The sequence below is a fragment of the Lichenostomus cassidix genome, chromosome 2, assembly GCF_008360975.1.
Source record: "Lichenostomus cassidix isolate B80296 chromosome 2, HeHo_3.0, whole genome shotgun sequence".
Taxonomy (NCBI): Eukaryota; Metazoa; Chordata; class Aves; order Passeriformes; family Meliphagidae; genus Lichenostomus; species Lichenostomus cassidix.
Window position 1 is genome coordinate 13,795,075 of NC_139482.1, and position 17,275 is coordinate 13,812,349.

Here is a 17,275-nt window from a genome sequence, read left to right on the forward strand (position 1 = left end):
CTTTGAAAAGCAGTGCAAGAGGCAGAATTTCCTTACAGTTTTATTCCACTGCATTGCCAGGAAGTTGGGATAATTATTGTGAAAAACTGTGCTGACCAAGGAAACACAGGAATGCAGAGCAATTGAACACTTGCATTAAAACAATGAAACATGACCAATGAATGCACTATCCAAAGCCTTCTTTTATTACATGGAATAAGCTTTGATGATCGATTTCTTGAATAAAAAGAACCCATTTAATATATGTGCTCTTGTTAAACCATTTCATAAGCTATCTAAGCTTTGTTCTCTGTCTCGTATTTTTTTTCTCAGTTGACTCATTTTCATGCTTACCCTTTGGACAGAGAATGAAAAAAAGTGAGGGAGACAGGAAAATAACAGGCTGTGTTTCACCATGTCCTTGCAGATTTCATTGTTTTCCTCAATTATAAAACACACACCTTAAATCAAATACCCTCTCCTTTCTGCATCTTCCTGAGTTTCAAGCAGATTCACACAGATTTGATGTACTTGTTTAATCAAGAAGGGACAAAAGAAAAATAGGTAACCTGAAATTTTAACTGTAACTCCCCACCTCCCCTCCACTCCCTGCCTTTTTAATTACTTTCTTGCACCAGGCATAGCCAAGAGGAGGGAATGGGAGAGACACAGTTTCTGTGGATGGGGAGCATTGTACCTTCAGTTAGTTTGGTTTCTCCTTATGTAGGTGCTGCTCCTATCCCCTCATAACTAGCACAGGCAACTTGTGTCCCCATGTCCACCTCCTCCACAGTCACCCTCCCTAGGCTGGAGATTCACCATCACACTGAAATCAGAAGTAACAAAATCTGCTATGCCAAGGTGTCTTCAGCTCTTAAGCTCAGGACAACAGAACAGAAGTTCGTGTGTATGAAAACCCTTTTGGATGATAAGAGGAAACATTTTACATGCTGCAGACTTAGAGAAGTGAATTCTCTCATTTAATTTCAGCCATACTTGCTCTCTGTGTCTGGTCACCTCCAAAGGATAGCCCAGTCTGTTTATGTCAGATGTATGAGATGTCCCCAGGAGGTACTTGTCCCTCTCATTAGACTACAGGGAAAGCCAACATGTCTAGATCAAGCTAGAGACACTTTTTAGGTATTTTCATATTACTCCCACTTGCCATGTTTTGCCTTCTTTGTAGTGGCTTACAGCTTTCCTTCAGATTTCAAGCAGAAGTTCCTTTACTTTGAGTCTCACCCTAATGTAGCTCAGCTTCAGTACTTCACCATGTACCTACTACACAGAAGCAGCACAGAATCAATGGGGGGAGAGGGTCCTATTCCACGGGAAATGCCTTTGGCATGATTCAGCTTTGGGTAGCCCAAACTACATTTCCTATAAAATACTCTGATAACATTTCTGAATATAAGTTTTTGGATCCCTGACAAAATATTTAAACATTTTTTTCAGAATACTATAATTTTCATTTTAAAACCAAAACTATGTTTATTTAAATCTCATTTTTCCAACTTATGGATGTTGAAACATTCAGTTCAGCACTGAAACATCAGCTCCCGAGAAGGTGTGATAAAAAGGAGCATATCCAACTGCCAGGGCTAACATTTTACACAGTTATTTTAGCTTAAATTCTAATGAAGGAATGAATTATATTTCTTTAGTGTGAAGTCTTTGAACATAAGCAGAGGCACATGGGGTTTTTTCTCCTGCCCTTGTGCTGAGGTTGGTAAACTTCTGGCATGAAGGTCCCAGGAGCCTCAGGGTGTGAGGATCTGTCTGAAGCTATTGCTTCTCCTGCCTTAGTGGGGGTTGGAACCTTTATTTTTGAAAAGTGAGAGAAGAATTGAGTCACTCTGCCCTATCAACCTTTGAACTCACTATAGTGATTAGGAAGTCAATTGATTCCAAATAATATAGGTCATTTTTATGTCAACAAAAAGAGATTGAATGGAGATGATCAACTCATTTACCATACACCATGTTATAGAAGAGGTGGTAATTTCCTTAGGTCAATAATCTTCTGGCCTGAATTCAAATTTTTTTATCTGTTTCATTCCAATGTCCAGGATCCAAAGAGAATGGCTAAAATTTTAATAATATTTTTTAAGCATTTTATACTGAAGCTTTCTATTTTAAGCTTTTTGTACTGAAGTAAATAGTTTTAAAATCAAATTATTTCATAAAGGCATCTAATTTGTCTTTTCTGGGTTTGCACATAATTATGAGGTGAACATACTTTGTTCTATATTATGAATCCACAGGAGTGTCTGTGCTAGCCTAGAATAGTCAGTTCTATTGTCCTGTATTGAAATGGCTACGATACTGGGCTAAAAATATTTGTATAGCATTATTATTGCAGGAATTTCCATGGCAACTCAAATGACAGTATTAAGAATGACACCATGAGCCCAATACTGCCTCACTTAAAGTTGCTAAAGTATTCAAAGTCACATAAAAATAAATTCTTTAGATATTCATATTCAAAGCAGGGAAATGTTCTTATTATTCAAAGCCTAAATCAAAAAGCTGACCATAATAATGATGGTAATTTATTTTTCTTCAGATTTCCAGTGCATGGAACCACTAGGTATGGAGTCAGGAGAAATTCACTCTGATCAAATCACTGTCTCCTCCCAGTACAGTGCTATCTGGTCTTCAGAAAGGTCCCGGCTAAATTACCCTGAGAATGGATGGACCCCAGGGGAAGATTCTATCCGAGAATGGATACAGGTAAACAGATAACATTTTAAAGATGCTATTAATAATACTCTGTGGAGTTTATTGAGTGTGGAGAATTCAAAAAAAAAGAAAGAAAAAATTGCAAAAGAAAGAAAAAAAATAGCACAGTAAAGTACTTCTACATAATTTAAGAATCATTTCAAGTGAATAGCTCATATTCCCTATTAGGCAGGAAAAAAAAACTTACTCCCGAAGGTATAGGAAAAGAAAAGGTCACGAAGATTAATTCTTCTGCTTCCCACATCTATTGTTTTTGCAGTCTTCTGGGCACAAATAACAGAGATTTTGGTTTAGTGGAAAAGTCAATATTAGTTTAACATGCACTTAAAGTGGAATGTCCCAGTAAACTGAGTATGTGCTATGTCTCTAGCTGATTACAGTTAAGCATTAATACAATGTGGTGTTTTCATGCACTCAGATTTCACCTCAGAAGACCTGTGTCCCTTCTAGAATGTGTTACTCACAGAATGAGTTCAGTGGTCTCTGTCTGATGGCTATTCTTCCACATCCTTGAACACAACATTCATTAGAAGATGGGCTGCCTCAGCTTTGCTTTGTTAATACAGGAGACATCCTGCAAACATTAGTTGCCCCTAGAGTTCAGTCAGTCTCTTTGGGCTTGTTGTTTATTATATATTATCATGTCCACAGCTGAATGGTGTATAACTCCTGAGCAGGTTAAGATTATTCATATCAATTACTGTATACAAAAAACCTGTACTAGCAGGCAAGTATGAATATCATGATATGAAAAACACTGGTTTGCCTCAATTGTAGGTTGACTTACACTGCTTAGCTGAAACCTAGATTCTATTTCTGTTGGCAAAAAATAAGAGAAATGCTTAAGCATATTATATCTATATTATTAATTGATTTTCAATTACTAATAAAACTTGTTCATAGATTTGAAACATTCCTCCTACTTCTGTTATTTTCTATAGGAAATTACTAACTGACATATAAAAACAATGCCTTATTAGCCTTTCATACGAATGTTCACACTGGTGCTTCCTGTGAGGTTTGATGTCTGAAAGAAAGCTCAAAAACATGTTGAGTAGTAGTTAGTAAAGGGAAGAAAGAGGGGGAAATCTTTCATTTCTGATCCCTGGCACACAAGGGGACTCTCAGGTGTCCTGCTTGGGGGCCTCCATGCATCCTGAGCTCTTGGCAACATGGTAATCGTGTACAGTGGACTTAATCAGACTTCAGAGTGGCCAAAAAAAAAAAAAATCTCTTGGTCCTTTTTCATTACTTGGGAATAAACATTAAAATCTCCTCAACCTTATCTAAGTGCAAGGCTTGTTATTAATCATTGCCACTTGCAATCCACGGAATGCACATGGAAAAAGAGTGGAATGCATCAGAATCCAATTCCATGTGTTTCATCTGGTCAGAGGGCCGCCACTTTTCCTTTGTTTCCTTCTTTTCTGCTGTCACTTGCACATTTATGACCGGATAATCAAAACAAGAGAGTTAGCCAAATCTCATTCATGTGTTCTCTGTGCTTATTAACTTTATTAAGTTGTGATAACTACGTACCTATATATTACCTATATATTTATATCTTAATCCTTTCACTTAGAACTAGATCTTTCTGAGAAAAAATTTCAAAGGAGTTCTTTTACCATAAACTTCTTTAATAATAGACACATAACAGGATTCAAACTATGCCAGGTTTTATATTTTAAACAGCTCAGGGTACCTCAGGCCTCCTGCACATGAATTTCTCAGACTCCTTTACCTCCTGACATCAACCAGGGTGCTCAGGGGCTGAAACAACCACTGAGCATAATTCTTAGCAGCTTTTCACTGCCACCAGCTACCACATCAGCCCAGAAGCTGGTGATTATTTGCATGCTGCGCTGCTCATACCATGTCTCTCATCCACCACCCAGCTCCTGGTCAGGAAAAAGCATCATGAATCATTTCCCTGGGCAGTCTAGCCTTTGGACATGTTCTCTGCCCAGGGCCCATGTGGAGGGACCAGCATCCCCAAGGAAGACCTCATCACAGAGCAATTAGGCTCTAGCTGTGCCTGGTTGGCAGGACTGTTTTGCTTGAAGATTCATTGCATTGAATAGAGATGCTTTGCACATGCTGCAGAAGAGCTGCTAAGTAGTTTCTATCACTAAACCTACATAGCAGAAGAAACTGAGCTAGTTCAGACATTGAGATCATCCCCTTTCACAAGGTACAACACCTTAACTCATCTTGGGCTCTGATAATTCTTATGCATATTTAATTGTGGTTTAATTCTATACTGACGTTGATAACTCAAACTTCCAACTGTGTTCTAAATGCTTTCCTGTTAATTGACAATCTTGAGATGGGTGCTAAGGGCCTCAGACCATCAGAAACCTCAATAAGAGGGTCCTTGTGCATATGAACCTCCATCTTCTACAAAGTCTAGAGGCCAGTGGCAGTAAGTGCATGTTGTGAGTTTGTGTCTGGATAAAATATTGAAATCCCATGCTTCCTCTGTACAAATATCCCTGGGAACAGATGTTCATCTCCATAAGAGCTTGCAGACAAACAACCAAGGACATGTAACTGGTAAAATAGTCTGAAATTACCCATAGAAAAAAAATTTGTAATATTTTATAAAAAGGAGGAAGGCACTTATATGTGAAGGACTGAGGTCACTTTGTTCTGCTTTGTTGTGTGTGCTATTGTAAACTAGTCATTTATGTGAAGTATTTGCTTTTGTGCAGTGCAGCATAAATGGATTTTTGCTGCACAGTGCAAGAACTCCAGAAAATATTCAACAGCAAAAAAACAAAGCTGAAGGATACAGCAATGCTGAACTTAGAACTTTCAAAGTGAAAATTTCTGCCTATATGTCCTTGTCTGAGAGACAGAAGTTTTGTGTATATCTGTTAATCATTAATTTTTTCATAATTGCACATTTCCATACCTGCACAAACACTGGAGCAGGTCAAATACTGGTGTCTGCCTTTGAGCTACTAATGTGCATAAGCAACTGGGGCATATATATGAGCTGTGCACAGTCATACATGGGCAGAACAGCTTGAAAATTCAGTTCCAAATACTAATTTCCTCAGTGTGTTGGGGGTTTTTTGTATAAGGGAAATATTGCAGTTCTCCTTTCCCTTCCTTTTGCCTCTCCCTTCAAGGTTAATGTTTTTGTTAAGACAAAAGAAACAGAAAACCTCTCTGAGTATCAGCCAAAGGAGATTGGTATCTATAGAGGACGTCTAGAGGGCATGAGATATTATTGTCTTCTTCGAGCTGTTGAAATCTTTTGGACCATTTTGACAAAAGTAATTAGGAAAATAGTCTTGGCTTGTTACTAGTAATGGATTTGCATGAGTTCCATCTGTGGACCTGAAACCCATTCTTTTGTGGAAAGACTAGATTGCTCCTTTTTGGCTGACAGGTATGAACTCCCGAGTCCATCTGAGTGCCACCTGCTTACTGAGCTCTGTTAAGCGAAAGTTGCCTTTCCCTTCCTTTCCTTAGTTTGAAAATCAATGAGAAAGCTTAGATGCAAAATAACCATAGTACAGTCACACTGTAAGTCTGTACAGTACTTTCTCCGTGTTATTTTTACCTTCAAACGCGCTTTGAAAATTGCTCAACTACAATGAGATTTGGAGTGATTCCTTAATCAGAAACAGAGTCACTCTAGATTGAATTTCTTCTTTAAAAGGACATTAATAAGTCTGTGAATTTTCTAATATGAATGGAATAAAGGTATGCATGAGGGAACAAGGGCTGCCAAAAATATGCATTAAGGTAGTTTATTGTTATATGGGATGTTATTAGCATCTCAACCTTAAGCTCAGCCTACTTGTTTATTGCACTTATGTTTCACACACTCGACTGCCCTTCAGTTTGAAACAGAATAATTTAAAATAAAAAATAAAACCAGCCCTTTAATTTAATCAAGAGCAGGGAACTGCCATTGCAATGTAAGTCATTGTCCCTCATTAACGTATCCTTTCACAGGAAAAATAGTATAGTGTTCCCATTTCTGTAATCTGAACAACAAACATGTTAATAGGTATCAATTACCAGCCAGTTTCAGTACTTAGAACCAGTAAGAAGGCCCATGCAAGGGTTTCACATCTGGTTTTAGTGAAATTGTTCCTGTCTGTGGTATTTAAAATTTAAAGAACTCCTGTTATTGTGCAATTGGGAATCCTCGGGGAGTACAATGTTAATGAAATCCATAATGTGCAAGGATTTTATGATTGCATTTTCAAGGCATTCCTTCAAAAGGGACAACTGATGCCTGCCATGGCAGCAGTAATTGTGTTTTTACAGAGTAGATTTAATGTTAGCATTTAAGAAAGCAGTTACATTTACACTCATCTGAAAAAATAACATGCAAAATCTTTATACTTAGGGAACTTTTTGCATCTTATTTCTCAGTCCTTTGAGAAGAAACCATGAGCCATTGTGCACAGCAAGACCTTGTGCCTCAGGGATGCCCCAGAGTTGTGGCCAGCAGCCCCAGGGCAGGGCAGGAGCAGGGGGAGCACCCACAGGGAGAGGTGTCCTCAGCTGAAGACACTTGAAACCCTCGTGTGTGGTTTTGAGGGGAGACTGATTGCCTATTAGCAGGGTCACTGGGAGCCTCTGCTGCCATCAATCCTCATCATGGGTTGGGTTTTCAAACCCACAAGGAGCAACACCTTCTGGGTACTTTTACTGCAGGATCTGTATGTTTTCTATCAAAATGTTTCTTCTAATGCATATAACACAAATCTTTGCACTCCCACCAAGCTGGATGATAGTTTCTGGGTGGCACAATTTTTCTCTCCCCCTGTAACAGTGAGTGAGGCCTCCAGCTTGCCCAGAGACCAAAGTGTGTTTGTTAATAACACAAGATGTTCAGTTCATATTATGTCTGGGGTTGGGCAAAACCATAAGTCCAGCTTTAGGAGTCCTAGTATCAGATCAGAACTTTGTAGCCATTAACCAAAAAAGCACTACTCTGGTGTAAACACACTCTGCCAGTTCAAATTTGTTCAAAAAGGTTAACAGGGAGTTAACATAAATAGACATTATGGTCTGGATTGAGCATTTTCTGTCATTCTGCAGCTCTCATAGGGCCATACACTAAGATGAACTCCTTATTCTGTGTTCTGGTTAATATTACATAAATGGCTAGTCCAGCCCAAATTTATCCTGCTGGGTTTTTCAGCAGGACACAGACCTGATACCAAGTGTAAACCTCCAGACTCAGGGGTTGGCTCAGGGAGCACAGATTTGGTCTGCTCCCTCTGCCCTCTGCCTGCCAGTCTCTATCCCATTTCCCACCTATCCCTTTGGCACCTACAACTCCTGCAGTAATTCGAGACCTCCCGACCAGTCAGCCCCAAGAATGTCAGCTGATCTGGTGCAAAATTCTCCCTCTGCATCTTGCAGCATTCAGGAGTCTGGAGAAAGGCCAGGAAGGTAACAATAGGTGTTCTCAAAAAGCAACCTGGGAGATCCCCCTCACCTTCACTGATTGAAATATCAGTTGTTTATTTAACATTAACTCTGCTGTGCAAGGAAAATATACTCCCAGTGATTTAAAGCCTTTCTCTGTATACACCAGTTCACCAGAATTGAGAGGGAACTCTGAAATGGAATTTACCTTCCACATTTGTCTTCATTCCTTTACTTTTTAACCTACATTCTTCATTATTTGCTCCGTTGTAAGCGAAACCCAGGAGCATATATCACTGATGTGAACTGGTATATAGATTAATACTGATTTATTCCCATATCACTTCTGAAAATAATTGCAGTTCATCATTTGGTGTCTCGACCTTTCATCTGTGTCATAGCTGATTTCCTTATCAGGTATTCACTTAAAAATATAGTCAGTATTTATATTTGCTGCTGCACAGCACATTTGTTTCATTAACAGATTTATTCTTACATCAGGCAGCTGTCTAGGCTGACGTTACTCAGCAAGCTTATCTAAATATTCCACATGAAAACTCAAGAAAGTGCTAGTCAACAATGCCTGTTATTTTCATTATTTCTGTTTCTTTTGGAGTTTGATACAGAAGTGCATCATATTACTGCACAGAATAATATGAAAACTTGGAAATCTCAGCCTCCCAGTTCTGGCCTTTGAAGGACTGCCTGAGAGCTGGAGTTCAAGGCTCTGTGGTGGGGCTTGCCCATCATTAGGGAGCACACTGACATGAAAGCACAAAAACTGTCAGTCCTTTGTCTTCTCTACCACTTTAGATTACAAGTCATGTATTTGGTTCGTGTCATTTTACAGTTCATAACTGCACTCCAGAAATCACAAAAAGCAGAGTTAGCTTTGTGTGGAAAAGTGTTACAGTTATCTTAGCGATCTTAACATGCTTTGCACATGGGCAAAGAATGACAAAAGAATATTCCTTTCTGGAAATCACAGCCAGCACAGACTGTGACACAGTGCAGAACCGGGGTTAATTGACCCAGCAGGATACATTCATACCTTTATTTACTGTGACATGGGAATAAATGGTAGACTCTCACAAAGGCAAGTACTGAAATTAGACTAGAGGGAGAGGGAGAAATAAAAGGGCCCTACAAAGTATGAAGGTTTTTTGATTATTCAAAGTGCTTTAAGAGCTATTTTAGTACCAGAAAGTTCCCAGCCATAGATGTATCACTCTGGGGAGGCTGAAGAGATGCTCAGAGAACTGTGCAAAACCATTGACAGCCTTATTGCTCCAGAAGTGCAGGTGCAAAATGCAGTTTAGAAGAAAATCTTCTCTACCTCCCTCTGACATGTTTCAGCATCAGCTCTAATAAAGAGGGGAGTCCTGCGTGGCTTCAAGCAATCCTGCGTGCAACATATGGAGGAGCAGCAGAAGCAGAGCCCCTCCGAGCCTCCACTAGCAGCCTAATCATTATAATAGTTTCAGTTTTTTCAGGGGATCCATTATGCAGAGATCTGACTAGTTTGTATGTAGCTCTGTAATTACCTATGCATCCACTTCCCAGTCCAGCTCTACATCCCCTCAACGGCTGCAAGACAGATGGCCTGTTGGAGCTGAGATGGGGAATTAAAAACGTGTCCACCAGAAGCACTGATTCAGCAAATACTGAAATAATTTTGTAAATTTGTCTCACTTTCACTAGTTGGTTCCAGGAGGTAAAGAAATTAAAATCTTTAAATCAAAACTAAAACTAGTTTTAAACTAACCACCACAGGCTTGGGTTTTGGTTTTTTTTTAAATCACATCTTGCTCTTCTTCTTTATTTCACAGAAATTAAATCCACTTACGAAACTCTGTACGAAGTGGTTCCTCTTTCTCTTTTGTGTTTTTTATTTTTTATTTTTTCCATTCACCAGGTTCACATGTTTGGCTTGAATCAAAGCATTTGTTATAGTTAGCTGGGTTTTAAGCTGCCATCACACCAAAAAATCAGTTGTTTGTGCCATTCTGCTGGGTGGGGGAGCTCCCTCCCAGATGGTTTGCAAACCCCACGGGGGCTGAGGCTGTCTTGTCCACCCAGTACCAAGCAACACATCTGCTTCACCCCACCCAAGACCTTCTGCAGATGTGAAAGAAAGTATCTCAGAGGGAGATTTTTCTGAGTCTGGCAGAAATAAATTAATCTACACAGCTAGGCAGGTGTCAGACTGAGGGTGAGATAAAGCTCAAGGCTAGAAGTTAAGTGGCTAAGGGCAGTGGCTAGAAACAGAGCCTTGGGTAGGAACGCACAGCTGAGGTGTGTTATAATAAGCAGAATTATTACTGAGCTAAAGGTCTCTGTTCTCACGGGGCCAACCCTGGGCTGGAGATGAGAGGTGTGCTGCTGAGTGCTTTGCAGAGACGATTATGCATTTTTATTCACTCTTTCCACACCTGCACAGTAGTATGAAGCTGTAGAGTTCATGAGTCCTATGGGCCTTTCCCCATCCCAGCATCCATGCTCCAGATTTTCTGTTGCTGAGCTATTATTTACCTCCCCTGTCCTTGTGTCATCCTGCTTTTCTGTCCCAGTTCAATTCTGTTCTGCCCGTTAGGTGCCATTTTCACAGCAGTAGCAAAATAGGTAGAGTGGAAGGATAAATGAGATTTCTTCCAAGTGGTAAATACCTGCCCTTCAGAAAGCAATTTGTCTTCTTCCCACAAAAAAAAAAAAAAAGAAAAAAAAAAAAGAAAAAAAAAAAAGGTATATTTCAAAAAGGAAACACTTCATTTCATTTTGTCTTTGCCTCTAATGTTTTCATTTAAGGTTTTTAAAAAGCATTTAAAAAGGTATCAGAATAACCTCCAAACCTGACTGGTAAACAAAACCTACTAGCAGAGAAAATACAGTTGACTGAACATAAAGGTGAGATTCAGTTCCTCTGTTTTCAGGAACTGCTGGCTCCTCATCTGACAAGTACTGTTTACCCATAGCTTCACCAACCAGCTGTACCTGTGCAGTCTGGTCTTTCTCTTCATTGCAGCATTCTATGTTGAACAGGCCAAACTCATTTCTGGTGTTGATCCTCTTGAAGCTGATGAAAGGATCAGTCTGTCCTATCACATATTAAACCAGGGTGTGTTTTAACTGGCTGTATTTAGGTTATAGATTATTGTACTAAGGAGTAAAGTGTCTTTCAGCCATAACAGAGACAGGAGCAGGTTCTTCCATTGCAAATACTATTAACTTCAAGCTGTGGACTTGAGTTAAAACAGCACAGAATAATTTTTTAATGTTCTTATCAGACCTTAAAACTTAGCTGTCTATAGGAGGGTTCCCCCATTTCATGATATGCTTAACTAAGAGAATACATCCTGTGTTTATTTTAAAAAGCCACAGCACTTAAAAATCAATAGCTTTTCTCTTTACATAGCTGCAGATAGAGTAACTTTTAGATAGGCAGAGTGGGGTTACACAAACCAGGCATCATTAGCTGGCGCAAGAAATCCTGGCAATTAAATCCTCATGCTGAAGTTTGAGTATGCTTTGCTGAGGGCAGGGCAGAGCTGGGGGCAGCTGGTCTCCCTGGTCTGCTTTAGCACTCAGGGGAAGTTGTCTTGGTAGTCAGTGTCCTGTGCCATCCCTTCTGCTGTCCTTCCTCCTCCAGCACAGGACAAGAGCAGCACCCTCAGCAGCAGGTCTTCTGAATCACAGTATCAGAAGTATTTCATCCACATGTGTGCATTTCCTCAGAGCTGTGAGCAGCATACCAGAAAAAGTGAAATAATCTTTGCATGTGCAGTCTGTCTCTCATTTTTCACCACACATTTACAGTACCCTCACCACACTGTCTAACTGTAGCTACCTGACATTTTTCTAGAAGGTAGGAGAAACTCATATTTTAAAAAAGCAGTGACTTGCTTGGTGACCCAGCAGTAAATTAAAATCATCATATACAATGTGTATGAAATAGAAAATCGAATTTTGGTGCAACAAAACTGACAGTTCCATTTAACAGAGAATAAATGAATGCAGACTCCTGCGGATGAATGACTGATTTAAAGAGACTGTGCCGATTTTCCAAGATGAGAAAGCTGATCAAAAGAAAATACATGTGTTTCTATGTGACACCAGTTATACGCCTATTGCAGTGAAATTAGGCTTAAAAAGTATTATATCTCAGACACTGGCACTTTTGCCTCATTTCGTTGTGATTTTTTAATAGAAAACCCAAAGCCTGAACTCTCAAAAATATCTGAATGTAGTAAATTCCAGTTATTTCAGTGGAACTGACATTGAACACAGTGATTGCTCAGTCAGATCTATCTATGCCATCAAGGTGTGCTGTCTGAGACAGGAGAGGTTTAATTTTGCACAATATATCACCCCTTGCTTAGCAGCTTCCTACCATTAGCATAGGTATGCTGTGAAACAGGAAGGAGTAGTTATTACTGTGTGTTTACACATGTAGTATTGTACTCATATTCAAAATACCAAAATTATAAATCAGGCCCTTCTGCCTGTACCTTCTGATTTTGACAGGACAGCAGCTGGCAAAAAATGCTACAAAAGAGCTTAATAGGCAAAATTCAGTTTTTTCCACCCAAAGCCTGGTTATTCACATGTGAAGAAGTCCAAGAGAGAAGCTTTGGATTACTTGTTTCCCATTTGTGCATTAGTTGCTCAGTACACTTAGGGAATAGAAAGTCCTACAATTACATCCTCTCAGAAAAGAGTGGTTCTGCAAGTATTGCTATAGAGTTTCCCTTTTCTATAGTTTCTAACACAAACTGGGGAAGGTCACATTCAAACTGCACTAAATAGTTGTCTTCATTCCAGATCAGAGGATTAAGCTCAGGTTTAAAATTAAATGTAAATTACAAATAAGTATTCAGAAAACGTTAATTAAAAGTATTACGTTCCTGACTCATTTATTGCTCAGCAAGGGTTCCTAAGTATCTTAGCTGGAGAAAGGGGCCATTCACATTCCTCCTTTTTTTTGACCAAGTCATTGTACATGTCTTAGGTTATCCATTTGCAAGTTAATGTAGTGCCGAAGCAAAGGTTTTCATTTTAAAGAAGTAATATTTCACAGCAAGATATGTTCCTGCAAGATGTAAAACAATCTTTTTCTAAAGCACTGGGAGTTAATCAGCCTTTCTCTCCATTGCTACAGAGAGGATTTGAATGGCATAAGATGCTGATTGCTTAGATCCCAGAGTCTATAGAAAACCCAATACGATTCCATTTTCCTCCCTTTGTTATCAGAGTTTATTGTATCTTGGTGTTCAGGTTTTAAATAGTGTTCAAGTAAAAAAAATAAATTAGGAAAAAGGTATTTTCTGAGTCTCCTGAATAACGATGGCATGGCATCAAAGCCCCACATGAATGTGTAAGATGGAGCTGCAAATGAGTAGCAGAGGGATCATTCCCTGTCCCTGCGTGTGCCCTGGGTGCATTTCCCACTCACACTGAGCCTGTCTGGGGAGCAGTGCCCTGCCCTCTCTTGTCACCCAGGCCCCTGCAAAGCCTCACACCACCAGTGTCACACAGAGCTCGTGTGCCAGCGGCACTCGCAGCATTTCTCCCCAACATTTGATCTTTATGGTTTCCATACTGGAGCGATTTGCTTTGCTGAATTCTGGAAATGTCTCCAGTTAAAATGCTAGTGTATTAACCTGCTGTACTGAGTCTCTTTTGTTTCTCTTTACCAGAGTGCTGCTTGCCAATTTTTATGACTACAGCAGATTTTACTATTCAAACAGAACCAGATGGAACACCAGTTCAAAGAACATGTCAGAATTAAATATTTCTTTTTTAATTAGTTGCTTCTGATTTATGCAAAAAAAAATTAACATAAGAGTGGGAGAATGTGCCATGAATCCAGATGCAACACAGCCCACACAAGCATTATCTTTTCTCTGTCAGAGACACAGAAGCTTTTTCTTTTATTCTTTTCTTGTCTTTTCTTTTTTCCTTTATGTTTCTGGATTTCATTTTTCTTATGCTTTCTGCATCTTTTCCTTCTTGAACCAGCCTCATAATGATGACTGAGGTTCTCTTATGTTTATCAGTCATACTTTTTCATTATTATCTTTAATTTTCTCTCATAGAAACTGGCTGATCTGCTTCTGAGAAAAGTTACTGTACAAAATACTGTGACCCCAGCATCAGTAGCTCAATGTGATAGCATCTTTTGACTCTATTCTTTGTTTTTAGTTGGGGGAATCTTTACACTTATGTTTTTTTCTTCTGCAGAAAGAGATTTGAGCAGAAGGTGAAGACTGTGAGGAATATATATTTCAACTGCTAAAGAAAGGTTCATTTCCCTTTTGCTGCCAAGAATTCCTATTTCTTTGGCTTGAATGTTTGCTCATCTCTTCTTTCATGCTTCCCCATTTTTGCCAAGTCACATAAGCATCAGTTCAGTAAAACATGTTGACTGGGGACAGTTGTCAGGCACAGACTACAAGTTGAGTATGTGATTAGTTGCTTTCCCTTTTGGGGTTTTCAGGATGTTGCTGTCAAGGTCAATGAGAAAGACTTCAGTGACTCAGGAGAGAATCTTAATAAGAGCACTGTTTTCTCCCCACTTTCTTTATGGAGCTGCCACAAGTATCACTGAGAGTTTTACAGAAAGAATTGAGGTGGTTTGCAGGTTTAACTATTTTCACATAAATCCAGGATGAAGATTTACAACCTGTCATTACTCAATGAGTTGTATTCTTGTAATGACTACTCATTTCAAGAATGAAGACTTTTGGAAGTAATTTTCTAACCAAATTAATTAGACTGTTTTCAGAATTTCTACTGGAGCCTGTCCCATTTTTACTTAGCATTATAATCTCAGAAATAAAGGAATTAAGTCATAGTCGTATATACCTCATGAGAAAGCATGATTGGCCAAACCAATAGCAATGTTAAGAAAATAGATCAACTCTTGCTTAATTAAATATTTGACAGAACAGTGAAGCATCACAACAGTTAATCTGACTCAGAGCACTGTATGCTATCTAGGGAAATGACACGGTTCTCTAAAAATATTTACTTTGGTATGTTGTGTCAAGTGATGGATTGTACAGCTTTTCAAGCCACAAGAGATGCCCACAACAAAAAGCTTCCTGTTGTTAATCAAACTCCAGCACTCAGTACTTTATTTTCTCAGGCTGTTAAACAGACCTACAGTAGGAGTGTTAAAAGCTGGCAAAACTGCTCCCTTGCTACAGCTCCCTCAATGACTGTATTTTATTTAACAAGGCAGATTTTCATTCTGAAGATAAGGTCTTCCATACTACAGCCCAGTTATGTATGACGACAGGAAGCAGCAATATTCATTTCAAGCCGTGTATGTGGTGTGTCATTCTTTATCCAGCAGTTTGCTCAGATTTGCTAAGTGATGTATTGTGCAGAGCTAAATGCTATTTTTTTTCTTCTCCTTAACTGGTCTCCAATAAAATGCATATGCCACCCCTTGCATATCTTTGTCTTAAAAATGTGTCGCCCACCTGCATTTTTTGGAGACAGTAAGACAGCAATAAGAATATTTCTCCTGGATGCTAACAGATATTGCAGAATAAATAGAGAGGAAGTAATTCATATGTAGAAACAGCTAGTGCCTTGCAATATACTTTTGAAGAAAATAAATTGATTTTACAAATATGAACAACTGGGGCTTTTTACATGAACATTTCTCTCCTGAAAAAAAAAAATGCACACTGGAGATGCTCCTCATTTCTTGTAAGTCAGGGGCTCATTCCTATAGGCAAGTTTGCTCCCAGCCTCGCACTTTCAAATAAAGACGGTCACATTGCAGCACAGGCAATTATCAAAGGCTGTGTTTTTGGATAAGGCCCTTAGGCGTCTTTTTCCAAGAGAGAGATGCTTTTTAATCTGAATGAAAGTGAAAATTAAAAAAAAAAGAGAACTTGAAACATACTGCTGTTAGTCAAAGCTGAAACTCTGGTCATGGAAATGAAATGTGAAGATTTCAGGTTTGGAGACAGCTGCCTATCTCAGATCACAGCCATAAGGCTTGCAATAACTTACAAAATCGCTTGCATTTTCTAAAATAAATACCAGATGTTTGTTTATCATATGTGCAGAAAGTTAAATGTCAAATAATTGCAGGGAAATGCATTTGATGTTCATCTTCAAAAGTACCGTATTTCAACACCACATCTCTTCACAGTCACTCTAACATGAAACACAAGTTCTTGAAGCAAAAAGGACAAGAAGGCCAAAACAAAAAGCTAGTTATTAAAGACTTATATTACAATCATAGCTGGAGTAGCCTGCATCCCAGAAAAACGGGTTACCTCTGGTGATGTTAACACTTGGAGACTTCTTTGGAGAGGACATACTATGCTGACTGGAACTTACTCAAAGAGGTGGACTCTGTAGGCATAAGCCTTCAAAATGCAAAAGAATTCCTATCTGTTTGGTGAGACAGCTCTTCCAAAGCTATTGCCCTCTACACTGATTCCTCTGGAAAAAAATAGAAGAGCTGTGTCTAATCACAGCTACACTTTGGTACCTTCACGTGCCAGTTGTTACAAGCAGTTGATATGGTTGAACTTCAACTCTGAACATTCCCTGTGACATTTAGAACCTGTGTTTCATGGACCATTTTTTGCTTTTAATGAAAAGCAAAGCTTCCAAAAAACGTTGGAACAAAAACAAAATGCATGACAAAGTGATTATTGAGGGGGAGCTTAACAGCCCATTAAAATGTGTCATGCAGTTTCTAAGGTAGTCTTCTACATAATTCATTTCTATCCCCTTACTTAGAGAAGATTGCTACATTTAGAGCTTAATTTGCAAACATACTTAGGCACCACAGAGGGGTGCTCAGTGTTGCAATTCTGTTTGCATGCACCTGGAGAGGAGCAGTTCCCCTCCGCAGGCCACTGCAAAGAACTGTCAAAGGGAGGTAAATACCTTAAGCCCTGCCTCTGTCCTGGACCTTTTCACTGACACAGAGTTAGTGCTAAGAATTCCAAGAGGCCCTTCTGCTTCTCTGCTGCTTAATCTCACCTTTCTTGTTTGCACTGCTTCTTTCTCACAAAACACTGATGGAGAAATGTTATTCTTCTTTCCCCTATCAGCTTGTGAGCAAACATCCCTGGCATGCAGCAGGTCTGGGGTCACAGCTTGCTTTTGCAAGGGGTTTGAAGCT

General features: G+C 39.2%; 1 protein-coding gene across 7 annotated transcripts in view; it reads left to right on the forward strand.

The window, feature by feature from the left end:
- Positions 1-17,275, forward strand: part of NRP1 (neuropilin 1) — a 113,071-nt gene that overhangs the window by 59,033 nt on the left and 36,763 nt on the right. For all 7 annotated transcript variants that reach the window (XM_085050369.1, XM_085050372.1, XM_085050366.1 and 4 more), the window contains one exon: positions 2,546-2,712. In XM_085050369.1, coding sequence (XP_084906495.1) covers positions 2,546-2,712 — 167 coding nt within the window. The remainder of the gene's footprint in view (positions 1-2,545; positions 2,713-17,275) is intronic.